Raw genomic sequence first — 13,043 nt, 5'->3', positions numbered from 1 at the left:
TGAGAGAAAGAGAGAGAGACACAGAGTGTGAGTGGGGAGGGTCAGAGAGAGAGAGGGAGACACAGAATCCGAAGCAGGCTCCAGGGTCTGAGCTGGCAGCACAGAGCCTGACGTAGGGCTTGAACTCTCGAACGTTGAGATCAGACCTGAGCCGAAGTCGGATGCTTAACCAACTAAGCCACCCAGGCGCCCCATTCAACTTGAAAGGATTTCTAATTCAACCATAACTAATGCAGCCAGATAGAGGAATATTTAAGTGCAGTATCACAGGCCTGGGAGAACCACACACACATGGTATGAATCAACTGTGCTAAACAGGCTTTAAAAATATGAATCAACAGTTTTAAGAAGATTTGACTTCAAGGGGCAATACCTGTTCTGAACGGACATCCTTGGGGTTTATTTGGAGCAGGGGAGTTCAGGGCTTAGTCTGATCTTCAAGGACAACCACAGACATGAACAAACTCCCTGAGCTCCAACCAGCCCACTTAATGCACTCTTAGGTCGAATCCAGAAGTAAGCATGTCTAAAGGGGTGGGCGTTAGAACTGCTCTTCACCAGATGGCTAACTTCCTCCAGCTCTCTTCAGAGCTGGCTCTCAGCCTGACTCATCCGGATAGTAGGAAAATCTCTCCAAACCACACCGAGGCAAGGCACCGCGCAGGTCCCCTGGAAGAGCCGGGGTGTTCTGCGCAGTGGAGATAAAGCGGGTTTTCACTTTAGCACATTAAGTGACATTACCTGAGCTTCTTGGCAGGCGGCTCTCCTTAGCAGGTTATCACTATCAAAGCAAACAAAGAGAATGAACATTAGCTTTAGCAAGCAGGTTAAGATCCAAACAAGTAAAACTGGCTTTTTCAAGTATTTAAAAAAAGAAAGTACAACCCTTCCCTATAAAATACCCAAGTGAAAGTTTCTAAAAGACCTGTAACAAAGCACAGGCACTTGTGAAAAGTACTTTCCCTGAATGAAATCCTGTGTTAAGTATTTACATAATGGTAGACAAAATACCACTCCCTCCAGGATGTCCACATCCTAATCCCCAGAACCTGAAAATATGTCACCTTACTTAGGTGGCAAAGGGGCTTTAACAGATATGATTAAGTTTAGGATCTAGAGATGGGAAGATGATCCTGGTTTTATGCAGGGGAGCCTAATCTAATCACGGGGGTCCCTAAAAGTTCCTGCCTGTGATCAGCAGCAAAGGGGACTATGGAAAAATTGTCAGAAAGGTGCAAGTTTGCTGGCCCTGAGGATGGGAGGAGGCCGCCAGTCAGCGAATGGAGGTACCTTCTAGAAGCTGGAAAGGCAAGGAAATGGCTTCTCCCCTAGAGCCTCCAGAAGGAGCGCGGTTCTTGTGGACACCTTGATTTTAGCCCAGTGAGACCCGTGTTGGACTTCCAACCCCAAGCACTGGAAGATGATAAATTCTTGCCATGTTAAGTCACTAGGTTTGCAGTAGTTTGTTAGCCCGGCATGAGAAGATTAAAGCACCTATCCTGTACTTTCGTTATCCAGTGGAAATTACTCAGGTCATTCTCCAGAAATAAATTTGATGTTTAGTTGCTGCTGCTACTGTTTTATCTGAATCTCTTATTTTTTATATCCCTGTCAGACACTCAATTATATCACAAGTGGAAAATTCTGGCATGAGGTGAAATTTTGGCTTGCAAAAATGCAAACATTCTGTCAGAAAAATGTTTGTCTATTTAACATAAAAGGTTCCTAAAATGTGTCTATGCCATTTATACTATAAGAGCATTTTAAATGGCTGACTGCCTACCAGACCCCAGGTCTTCTTGTAAGAGTCTATCCTAATGCATGTTGATGGCGCTAAGATAGTAATTTGAACCTGGTTAACCACAGTTAAAAACACTAATAAACAATTTATAGGAAAGAACTGAAAGGAGAAAAGGGTTCTTTCACTTAAATTATTTCTAAAAAAATAAAAAAATACTCTTTTTAGACCATTCTCATAACATTGGAGACTTTGAATTTTGCATTTTTTTTTTTTACATTTTTTTAACGTTTATTTATTTTTGAGACAGAAAGAGACAGAGCATGAACAGGGGAGGGGCAGAGAGAGAGGGAGACACTGAATCTGAAACGGGCTCCAGGCTCTGAGCTGTCAGTACAGAACCCGACACGGGGCTCGAACTCACAGACCGTGAGATCATGACCTGAGCCGAAGTCGGACGCTTAACTGACTGAGCCACCCAGGCACCCCAAATTTTGCATTTTTACAGTCATTCAAAACCTAATTTTGAGTTAAGGTTAAACTAAAAGAAATTAAACAACCTTTCGCTTTTTGCCATAGCTGCGGTCAAAGGCTACTCAATGATTTTTCTTCCACAGCCAGGCTGGAGAACCACCCCAGATTTCACAGAGCGGTCAACTTTCAGAAGAAAGCACTGTGTGAGGGAAGCACCCATGCCGCCCATCTGTGGGTTTTTACAAAGCACAACACCACTTAATTTGAACGGATATGTGTCCCCTTGTGTTTACTGCAGCATTATTTACAACAGCCAAGACGGGAAAGCAACCCAGTGTGCATCGACAGATGAATGGATACAGAAGATGTGGTATATAAATACAATGGAATATTATTCAGCCATAAAAAGAATGAAATCCTGCCATTTGCGAGGACATGGATGGAGCTAGAGAGTATAATGCTAAACAAAATAAGTCAGAGAAAGACAAATAACATGATTTCACTCATAGGTAGAACATAAGAAAGAAACAAAGGGGAAAAAAAAAAAGAGACAAACCAAAAAAGAGACTCTAACTAAAGAGAGCAAACTGGTGGTTATGAGAGGGGAGGTGGGGGGCGGGTAAAAGAGGTGATGGGGAATAAAGGGTACATTTATCATGATGAGATCGCTTCTTGGCCTTTTGGCTAAGATCAAGTATATGATGAGGAGCACCGGGCGATGTCTGCAACTGCTGCATCACTATATTGTGCACCTGAAACTAATATAACCCCATATGTTAACAATACTGGAATTTTCGTTTAATTTTAAAAGTGCTCCCCATCTGAAACCTAAGAACAATGTGCTATTAAAATTAAAATGACACTCAAAAGTGCAGGCTGCTGCTCTACAACAAACATTTTAGGGGGGCTAACCCTTTGTGAAATCTAGACCACAGGCACCTTTTACTGCCAGGCTCAGTCCCCACTTGCTTGGGTGACCATTCCCTCCTACCCTGTGGCAAAAGGTCGCTGCATAAGCTTCTCTCCTCTCCCCCACCAGAGATTCATAAATATTCTACCCAAAAGCTCTCCATCAACTGCTCTCAGTGAATCGTCCTAACAGCAACAATTATATATGTCATTTAAACACGCGCGCGCGCGCGATTAGGGAAATTCAAGGCACCAAGTAGTAAAATATTTAAAAGTAATTAACATGACAACACCACTTTATAGTTGACTTGACACCTCACATCCACGACTTCTATACCGTGACAAGGTAAAAATACTAAACCCTTGGTAACCAATAGATCACCAAAGAAAACTGGGTTCCTTGCAGCAACCTGAGCATTTGTCACTGGATCCCCTGGACTGGGCTCATCCTCAATCCAGCTCCCACACTGCCCTGGGGGGACCACTACCACCACGCAGAACTATGCTCCTCCAAACACCCACTTTAATGTATTTTTCCTATAGAATTACCTGTGCCTCCAGTCTTTTATACGACAGATACATCCTACGGATTACTCTCTACAAGGCCTCTGTACTGCTATAAAAGCTGCCTACCTGCCTGTATGTCCCCATCCCTTTCCCCCAGCTGGCTCCCCTCCTAGCAGGGGCAGGCCCTTGAACGTGCCAGGCTCCTCTGGGTCATTGCTAGATACCATCCGCCTTACTGTATTTCAGCCACATGGATTCCTGCAGACCTGGGTAAGAAGAGAATGACCCCCAATACAGACAAGAGGATGGGTAGCACCTTGGATCATTTTTTTCCCCAAATTCTTTTTCACTAGAAGTAAAATTTTGAATGTTAACTTGTGATTAAGTAGATGATTAAAGACCTCAGTTCTCTTGAGCTTGCTAATACTACTTGATTTATCAGAGCACTATTCAAAATCAAAAGACTTTTTTATAATTAATTCCCTGGATTTTAATGTGCCAGATGGAATATGCTGTCAAGGCCACCTGTGAGAAAGCTAGAAAATGTACCAATTTAGATGCTACAAAAGAAAATCTCATTATAATCACAATTTTTTTAATATCAAAAATGGTATTAACTATCTTGATCTTGCTCTCTGAACCAAGCTGTTTCTAAAAATCACACATCCTCAAAGAAAAAATGATTTCTCCCATTGATATATTCTGATGATCTATAACCAGCTCTGAAAACCATTTCAAAAAAGAAATTCCAAAAATGTTTCAGGAAAGGCAGCTTTGTTGGAATAAAAGAGAAAATAACTTAAAATTCATAGAGCGACTTCCATGTGTCAGATATTATAGCAGCTGTTCTCACAAACCTTTAATCTTTGTAACAACCTTGCAAGACAGGCATTATATTCTCATTTTATGTATGAAGAAGTTGAGGCTCAGAGCAGGAACTGACTTGCCCGAGACCACCATGTGACTAAATGATAGAGCTGGCATTCCAACCCATGCCAACTTGACCCTAAAATGCATGCTTTAAAGCTTTCTCTTAGCCTCAGAGAATCGTGAATGGGCAATACTCATTCATCTATCTACTTCATAGCACATTCATTCAATTAACCACATTACCTCCTAATCTCACTGAACTTTTAAAATTTACATTCATATAATGTTTTTAGTAAGTTCAAGTACAATAAAGTTCCCAAAAGCAGCAGGTGAAATAGTCATTGAACACAAAGTGTTTGGTACGGTACAACGAACCAGATTTGGTCCTGACCTGAAATAGCTCTTGGCAAGTATTAGTGATAAAGTAAAAGATCGGTTTCTTGATAAATGATATGCCAGGCACTGCGCAGATGTCCTGGATATACTAGTGAATAAACCCAGCCCTCCCCTCATGAAGTTTACAGATTCGAAGGGAAGAAAGACAATTTGACAGGCAATCGTAAGGTGACGTGACTTTTATATGCTCCGTAAAAGGGGCACATTTAGGAATACCTAATCGAGTCTTGGGGGAATTAGAGAAGGCTTTTTATAGGAAGTGGCCCTCAAATGTACATTTAGGGGAGAAATAAAAAGTAGCAAGGCAAAAATAGGGAGGAGAACGCAAAGGAAACAGCATGTACAAGCCTGAGAGTGTGAGGCAGGGCCAATATGGGAAAGTGAAAGTTCAGGACAGCTGGAGGCCGGCCTGCCGTGGGAGGAGCCACGGAAGAGGAGGGGAGGCACAGGCCAGACTGCCACGGCCCTTTTAAGCTATTTAAGGAATCAGGGCTTTACCCTTAGGTCATAAGAAACTTTTTTTTTTTATTTTTTAATGTTTATTTATTTTTGAGACAGAGAGAGACAGAGCATGAACGGGGGAGGGTCAGAGAGAGAGAGAGAGCGAGACACAGAATCTGAAACAGGCTCCAGGCTCTGAGCTGTCAGCACAGAGCCTGACGCGGGGCTCGAACTCACGGACCATGATATCATGACCTGAGCCGAAGTCGGATGCTTAACCGACTGAGCCACCCAGGCGCCCCAAAACTTTTAAAAGGTGTTAGGAAGATACAGGATGTGGCCAGAGTGACGTGTTAGGAGGACCATTCCAGCTGCAGTGTGAAGTCAGCCAGCCATGGTTGAAGGAAAGACTGGAGCCAGGGAGACCTGGGAGGGTTCTCCAGGAATACAAGAGAGCCAGGACGACAGGATGACCCACGGGAGCCAGGATCCAGGAGAGGACAGAGGCAGCAGATGTTTTGGAAGCAAACCCAAGGGCTGGCCTGTGGGGAAGAAAGGGAAGGCAGGGGTCCAAGGCAGTGTCCACATTGTTGCACTGAGCCATCGGTGGAAGGCGGTACCACTCAGAAGTGGGCTGTGGTAGGGGACACGGGTTTAGGAGGGCGGAAGCTGGGCTTAGTTCTGGATTTGTCGATCGGAGATAGGGGTGAGTCCAGGTGGAGGTGTCCAAGGGACAGCTGGAAATACACGTGTGGAATTCCAACAGTAATCTTGACTAAAGATACATGTGGTAATGGAGGGATGAGAGCGGATCGGATGGTCTACGTGAGAAGGTGAGAAGCAGAAGCAGCCGAAGAGATGCCCTGAGCCCTGGGACAGATGACAGAGAACGCCGGATGAATCTCACGTACACAGACTGCACCTCATTTGAAAGCCAAAGGAAAAATGCAGTGGGTAACTGAGGAAAGAAGTTAAGAACCACTTCCTTATCTCCCGTCGTGCTCTTGATGCCGCAAAAACCACACGCTTTTGCTTTTCCTAAAACAAACAGTGAACATTCCCCCTGCAAGGATCTGATCCCTCTATCCCTCATCCCTTTTAAAAACTAGAAAGGCCACACCCGATGCCACCCACACCCTTAGCCCACCACACACAAAACTGCTGGTCTCCCCTTTCTTCCTTCACTATAACTGCCTTGAATTCATGGATAATTCACCATTTTCTCATTTTCTCTTCTGCACACAGCACCTCTTGTAGATAAAAGGTACTCAATAAATAACTGTTCAATAAATAAGTGGCAAATGTTTCATCAGGAGAGACTGACTCACTGTGCTCACAGGCAGACTTTGTCCCGCAGAAAAAACTGAAGGTGATTCTTTGTATGAGTCGTTTGGCATTCTTGAAGCCACAGACCCACCTGAGATAGCTCTTCTCTGTAATTACCACCAAAGGGCAAGAGAAGAAATCACCGTGGTACAGTTGAGGATGAAAAGTTAGAACGGTCATGGAAACCTGACCAGATCAAGAACCGTGTGTGTGCGCACGTGCTTGGGGGAGTGGGTAAAAGAACTAGTTAAATGAGGAACTAGAAAGCTAAATGAAGAACTCCTTCTGGTATACTAAGAAGCATCCTAAGAACCGTCCCAGTGGCTGAGTCTGTTATCAGAGAAATTCTAGATTGCTCGTGGATCAAAAATCTGAAGGTGAAGCTAAAACCCTGTCACACATACACACACACACACACACACACACACACACACACACACACACAAGTACCATATATAAATTCCAAGTCCATGCTCTTTCTACTACATCATGCGGTCTGGTCTCCCAAGAGAACTGAAGTTTAGCACAATTTAACATGTAGTCATATCAAAAAGGTGTCCCTGAAGGGGTGCCTGGATGGCTCAGTCATTTAACCAAGCAGCCATTTAACCAAGCTCAGGTCATGATCTTGCAGTTCGTGAGTTCGAACCCCAGGTCGGGCTCTGTGCTAGACAGCTCAGAGCCTGGAGCCTGTTTCAGATTCTGCATCTCCCTCTCTCTCTCTCTCTGAACCTCCCCAGCTTGTGCTTGCTCGCTCGTTCTCTCTCTCTCTTAAAAAGAAATAAACGTTAAAAAGAAATCATTTTTTAAAAGGTCCCTAAAGATCTATCTGCTCAGTACTAAAATGCAGGTCCTTTGACAGAAATCAGAAGCTTCTGGATTAGGAAATGAAAAAAACCTGCTGATGTCACTCTGCCTGAGGCTTTAAAAGAATACAAACATGCCTGCTACCACAGGAAATGGGATGTTCACAATTTATTCTGAGCCATAAATGTTTTATTTATTACTTTAGGACTGCAAAGTAAGATAAGTTGTAATTTCAATAACAACTTTGCATGTTAACAAAAAAATCATATTGATCTATCCAATTTCCCAAAAACAGATATTTCCCACTACAGTCTAGAAGCAAACTGTATAGCAATTTCTACCACCAGCTTTTCCCTGGTGCATGCAACCCAGTTTCTGTTTTACACAAAACAGATTTCAAGTTTAGATGTTTACAGCAACTACTTCAACTCACCCAAGCCTACTCGAGTAATTAAGCATGATATTGCCAGGGGCGGTGAGCACAGGTTGTCCATGGAACAGCCTGGATGGAGTGGAGATGGAAGGAGAGACAGAAAAAACCATAGAGAAGGGATTCTCTTAGTGCACAGCAGGGAGCTTTGTCAAGCACACATCGCCCCCACCCGAACAGATAATGGCAGCGGCAGTGATCAGTGTCACCCGTGAGAAAATGGTGATCATCTCTGCCCAAGGGAAAGACTGGTCACCGAGCGGGAAGACATGCATTGTGTTCGAGAAGAACACTCAAAGATCTATTCTGGGCCTAAAGAAGGCTCACTCAGAGAGACGTAAATGGGGAACGTGATGGGTTACAAACTCTAGGAGAACGATAAAAACATTTTTGACTTTGAGAAGGATTTTAGGGCCTTCTGGTCTGGTCTTCCCATTTAACCAGAGAATGATGTCCCTTCTGGTTCTCCAGGCCTCCCCATGATGTGCTACCTGCGACTTCAGAAATTTGTATCTTCTTACGTTTCCCAACCATAATGAGATAAAGAAGTTCCCTAATGTCGTGAAAGTATCAAGCGTCAAGAAGAATTACTACTGATAAGCATACACTGAGTGGTGACTGTCTTCATTTTAATGACCCTTAGAATGCACAAAAGAAGAAAGAAAATAAGGAGGCAGGCAGGCAATCGCTGGCATTAAAATTCTGTCACCCCTGGTGCTGTCGGTGAGGTTTAGCAAAGGAAGAAGGAAGCTAAAGTCTACCATCAACTGTAAAGGACAAGGGTTCTGGGCTAGTGACAAGGATACACCAAACTTAGGTTCAGGAGCTCTGAGGTCAAATGGTGGTATATTTGGACTTCTTTCCCTGGTGGTATATTTAACAATGCAAGGATCAACATTTCCAATAACACTATAATGAAAGCCAAGGGCATTTTCCCCAGACTGTATTTACTAAAACAGGAAGGGGGAGTGGGGAGAGCCCCAGTCACTCAAGTCCACAGTGAACAAGAATGGATAACCCAGCACTGAAATTAAAAATCTAGTGGAAATAGCTACTCTTGTCAGTTTTACACAAGGTACCCTTATCTACTGCTGTATTAAAAGGCAAGAGAGAAAACGTTACAGAGAGGTTATGTCAGCTATTCGAAAAGATACTGTAGGCCGAGTCCCTTCTTCCCTTCCTCCTACCCTCCGAGTTGTGCTCTATAAACCACATGCATAAAGGGGTATTCAGCCTGGGCTCCGGAATACAGGACAGACCTTCTGACCTATAAACTCATCAACTATTGTCAGTATTTGTGCTGTTTCGTGACATACAATATTGGAGATGTCAGTTACCACCTACAGAGGGGTTAGTTTAGCCTGAGCTTCGACTGTTCTCTCTGCAGTGCTTGGAGCAGCTAATACCACTGATAGAAATATCACTAATAATGATGTGAAATCAATAAAACAAAACATAACTTAAATATATCTCCTGCCCTTCCATCTCAGTCCTCTCCACCCCACCCCACCCCCCCACCAATAAACATATGGGAAAGAATAATACAGATTTTTTTAGAAAAGAAGAAATCTGTTTTCTAAATAAAATGACAAAAGAGCTAAAAGGAGAGGGAATATAATTAAACTTCATTGCACTTAAAAAAAAAAAAAAGTTCCCTATTCCCTATCAAATCTGGGCTGACAGGCATGTTATTTAATTGCCCATAAATGAGCTTCTTTAAATAGCACCTATTAATACCCCAAACTTCAGCATCAGCCTGCACAGAGAGAGAGAGAGAGAGAGAGAGAACCCTGAAATGGCTGAAAAGCAAAACAAACTGCTTTTTTAAAACCACAACAAAATGTGAAATGAGGAAAAGCCAGGAGGGGAAAAATCCCTCGCTACCTTCGGCCCGTGCTGGACCAGCCAGGCCTGGGACCACCGACTGCAAAGGCAGAGGCTAATCTCAATGGATGTCAAGGTAAAACATCTGCTTTGTCAGAACCCCAGAGATCCGGAACAAAATGAAGCCCAAGACATTACTAAAACCATAATGTGTACCCAAAGAAATAATACAGGTCTAGTCAAGTGTGGCGCATGCATAATTTACCCCTGGAATCTAACACATTTCCCCCTGGATCTGCTGTCAGAGTCTCTAACCCAACATAGCTTAAAGGGAAGAGAATAATACCTCCTCCTTAAACCAATTCTCCCTGGCGACTTGCCTCTTTCTGTATCACCAATTATCCTAGTCTTGAAACCAAAAAATGACTTACCTTCCTCTCCTTCAACCAAACAGCCAGTCCATCATCGAATGATAATAAGAACTAGCATTTACCAAGGGGAAGCTAGGAGACAGGCACAGTAGCAGGTACTAGGAAATGCATCATCTCACTTAATCCTTACAACTAACCTGCAAAGCAGATCTCATTATCGCCATTACCCCAGAAGGTGACTGGGGTGCAGAAGTTGAATGGATTAAGTACTTGATAAAGGTCGCAGCTAGTAAATAGCAAAACGCAAACCAACCAGCAGTCTACCTGCCTACAGTGCTCATGCTCAGGTATTACGTTATCACAGCCTTATTCCACCCATTTATTTTCCCACTCCCAATGCCATCACTGTGGTCTGGCTTCTCTTAGCTTCTATGACGAAATGCCCTCCCAAACCACACGCCCTCCCCCTCCAATGTATCTTGCCCAACGGTGCTGGACTAAGCTTCCTGAGTGCTACTTTGTTCATGACATGCTCCTCTCCTTAAACATCTTCACTGTATCTCCACTGTTCACCAAATGCTACAAACTGCTTACAAAGACTTCCATAATTGAACTTTTTCTCCTATTCTACCAAAAAAAAAAAAAAAAAAAAAAAAACAAAAAACAAAAAAAAACTAACTGTAGTCTATAGTGAAGTCAAATTCTTTGCTAATCTCCAAAAATACACTGCATTTCCAGTTTCTGCCTATGCTCAAGGCATTAACATCACCTAGCACACTGTCCCACTCACCGCAAGGCCCAACTCCAAACACATCTTTGTTATGAGGCTTTCTCTGATAAGGATGGAAAAGCCAGAAGACGATGTGCTATTTCTGATGGAGAGCTTTTTTGTGCCTGGCCCTATTCTAAGAAAATCGGCATGACAACCCAAAGAAATGGGTTCCACTAGACAGAGAATTGAAGTTAGAGTTTAGAGAGAATTGAAGCACAGCGAGGTTTCATAGCTGGCCAGATGGAAAGCCGACATTCGAACCCGTGTGGTCACTCCTCCTCTTAACCACGTGGCTCTAGTAACTCTAAGAAGCCACGGTCTTCACTTTCTAATGGGTGGACTAAGCTGACTGCCTCCGAATCCACTGATCCGCCAAAAGCAGGACAACCCCACACCACGTACTTCCTGACACGATACGAGAAGAAATCCACAACACGTGTATGAAGCATGCTTGCCCTAAAAATTAAACCTGAATCTAATTCTGCCTTGGGAGCCGTGATCCTCAATCTCAGTATACACACAAATCCCTTGGGGACCTGGTTAAATGCACATTCTGACTCAGCAGGTCTGGGTTGGGTCCTGAGACTGCGTTTCTAATCCATTCCCAGGAGGAACTGCGCTGCAGGAGCACGGCCCACGCTTTGGACAGCAGCAAAGCTCTAGCACCTGGGTCTGATCGCCAGTTTATAAGACACAGGAGAGACAGGGGAACAGATTAAATGACTCAGGGCTGAGACTACAATGAGGAGAGTAAGGCATTCACCTCAGGTGCAAAATTCACACCAAAAAAACCACAATGGAGACAATCAATAATTCTAAAAATCAAAATGAATGCACAAGACCCATGATGAACACAGTATCACGGTTTGAAATAAACACAGAACCAACATCACTGATTTTTCTCCTTGCCTCAGGCCCCCACAGGACTCTGCGCAGCACTGAATGGTATAACTTATCCACCAAATCTCGATTATGAAAAACTCTCCAGGGAAAAGGCAGACCTGCCTGGTTTTGAAAATAAATAAATACTTTAGAAGAAGGAGGGGGTTATAGTTCGAGAGGCTTTAGAAATAGATACTAAATGCAATGTGTCAAAACTTGTTTTGACACTGATTTGAACAAACCATAAAACAAAGAATGGGGGGATAGGAGGGAAAATATAAACAGGCTGGATATGAGAAGACATAAAAGAATTTCAGGATTGTTAGGTTCATAATAATGCCATTGTGATTTTTTAAGTTCTTACTCATTAAAGACAAGGTACCGAAGTATAAATGATAGAAGCTAGAATTTCTGAAAATCTGCATCAAAATATTCCAGAGGGGAAAAAAAAAAAAGTAGAGAAATGAAATGAGATCAGTAAAATGTTGGTATTTATTGAGGCAGGGTGAGAACACATGGGGATTATACTATTCTGATTTTTATATGACTAAAATCTCCATAATAAAAAAACTTTAATCTTTTCTTAGGCACCCCTGACATTTACTTTGTACCTTCAAACAGGACCCAGCACAGAGCGCCTCATGCATTCATAATAAAAGTAACTGCTCTTTTAATTTGTGCCAGCAGCTGTGATTATATCTCCTAAGTGTCACAATAAGGTTGTCAGATGTTATACGGATGAATAAGGAGAAGTTTAACAAGGTTGAATAATCTGCCCAAAGTCACTCACCCAGCAAGTGGCACACACAAGGCTCGGACCCAACTAGCTCAGAAGCCCAGACTTAAAGCACTACGTTAAAGTATCTGTCTTATGTCCTATGGAGTCTATGACAGATGACAATCTTCAGTTTACGGCTCTTCATTTCTCCCCGGCTCCCTTAGATACAGGAGCCATTTCCAGAGGTTAAGGTAAGGACTACCTGGTTTGGAATCAGGGCTCTCCCACTTTTTAGCTGTGTGACCTTGGGCAAAATACTTAATCTTGCTCTCCCTTGGTTTCTGCCTCCTTCTAGGGTTATTAATCTCACACTAGTAGGAGATGAATAACCATCTCAAAGTTGTTCGGAGGATAAAATGAGTTAATAAACATAAAGTGCTTAGAATCACGTCTGGTATATGACAAGCCCTGATTAAGTGTGAGTGATCATCATCATTACTATTACCAAGTTCTCGATAAAACTGAATGACACTCAACACACCCCTCGTGCCAACTTAAAACCACTTATTTTTACTTCT

The 13,043-nt window shown here is 43.0% G+C and overlaps 1 protein-coding gene across 4 annotated transcripts in view; it reads right to left on the bottom strand.

Annotated features, from left to right (window-relative positions):
• AGK (acylglycerol kinase) overlaps nt 1-13,043 on the bottom strand; it is an 80,691-nt gene that overhangs the window by 52,420 nt on the left and 15,228 nt on the right. For all 4 annotated transcript variants that reach the window (XR_006199294.1, XM_042926719.1, XM_042926737.1 and 1 more), the window contains exon 3: nt 742-781. Coding sequence is in view for 3 of the 4 variants with exons in the window: in XM_042926719.1 (XP_042782653.1) it covers nt 742-781 (40 nt within the window). In the remaining variant the exon portion in view is untranslated. The remainder of the gene's footprint in view (nt 1-741; nt 782-13,043) is intronic.

The sequence above is a fragment of the Panthera leo genome, chromosome A2 (assembly GCF_018350215.1).
Source record: "Panthera leo isolate Ple1 chromosome A2, P.leo_Ple1_pat1.1, whole genome shotgun sequence".
NCBI classification, from domain to species: domain Eukaryota; kingdom Metazoa; phylum Chordata; class Mammalia; order Carnivora; family Felidae; genus Panthera; species Panthera leo.
This window is presented reverse-complemented; position numbering and strand designations above follow the sequence as displayed.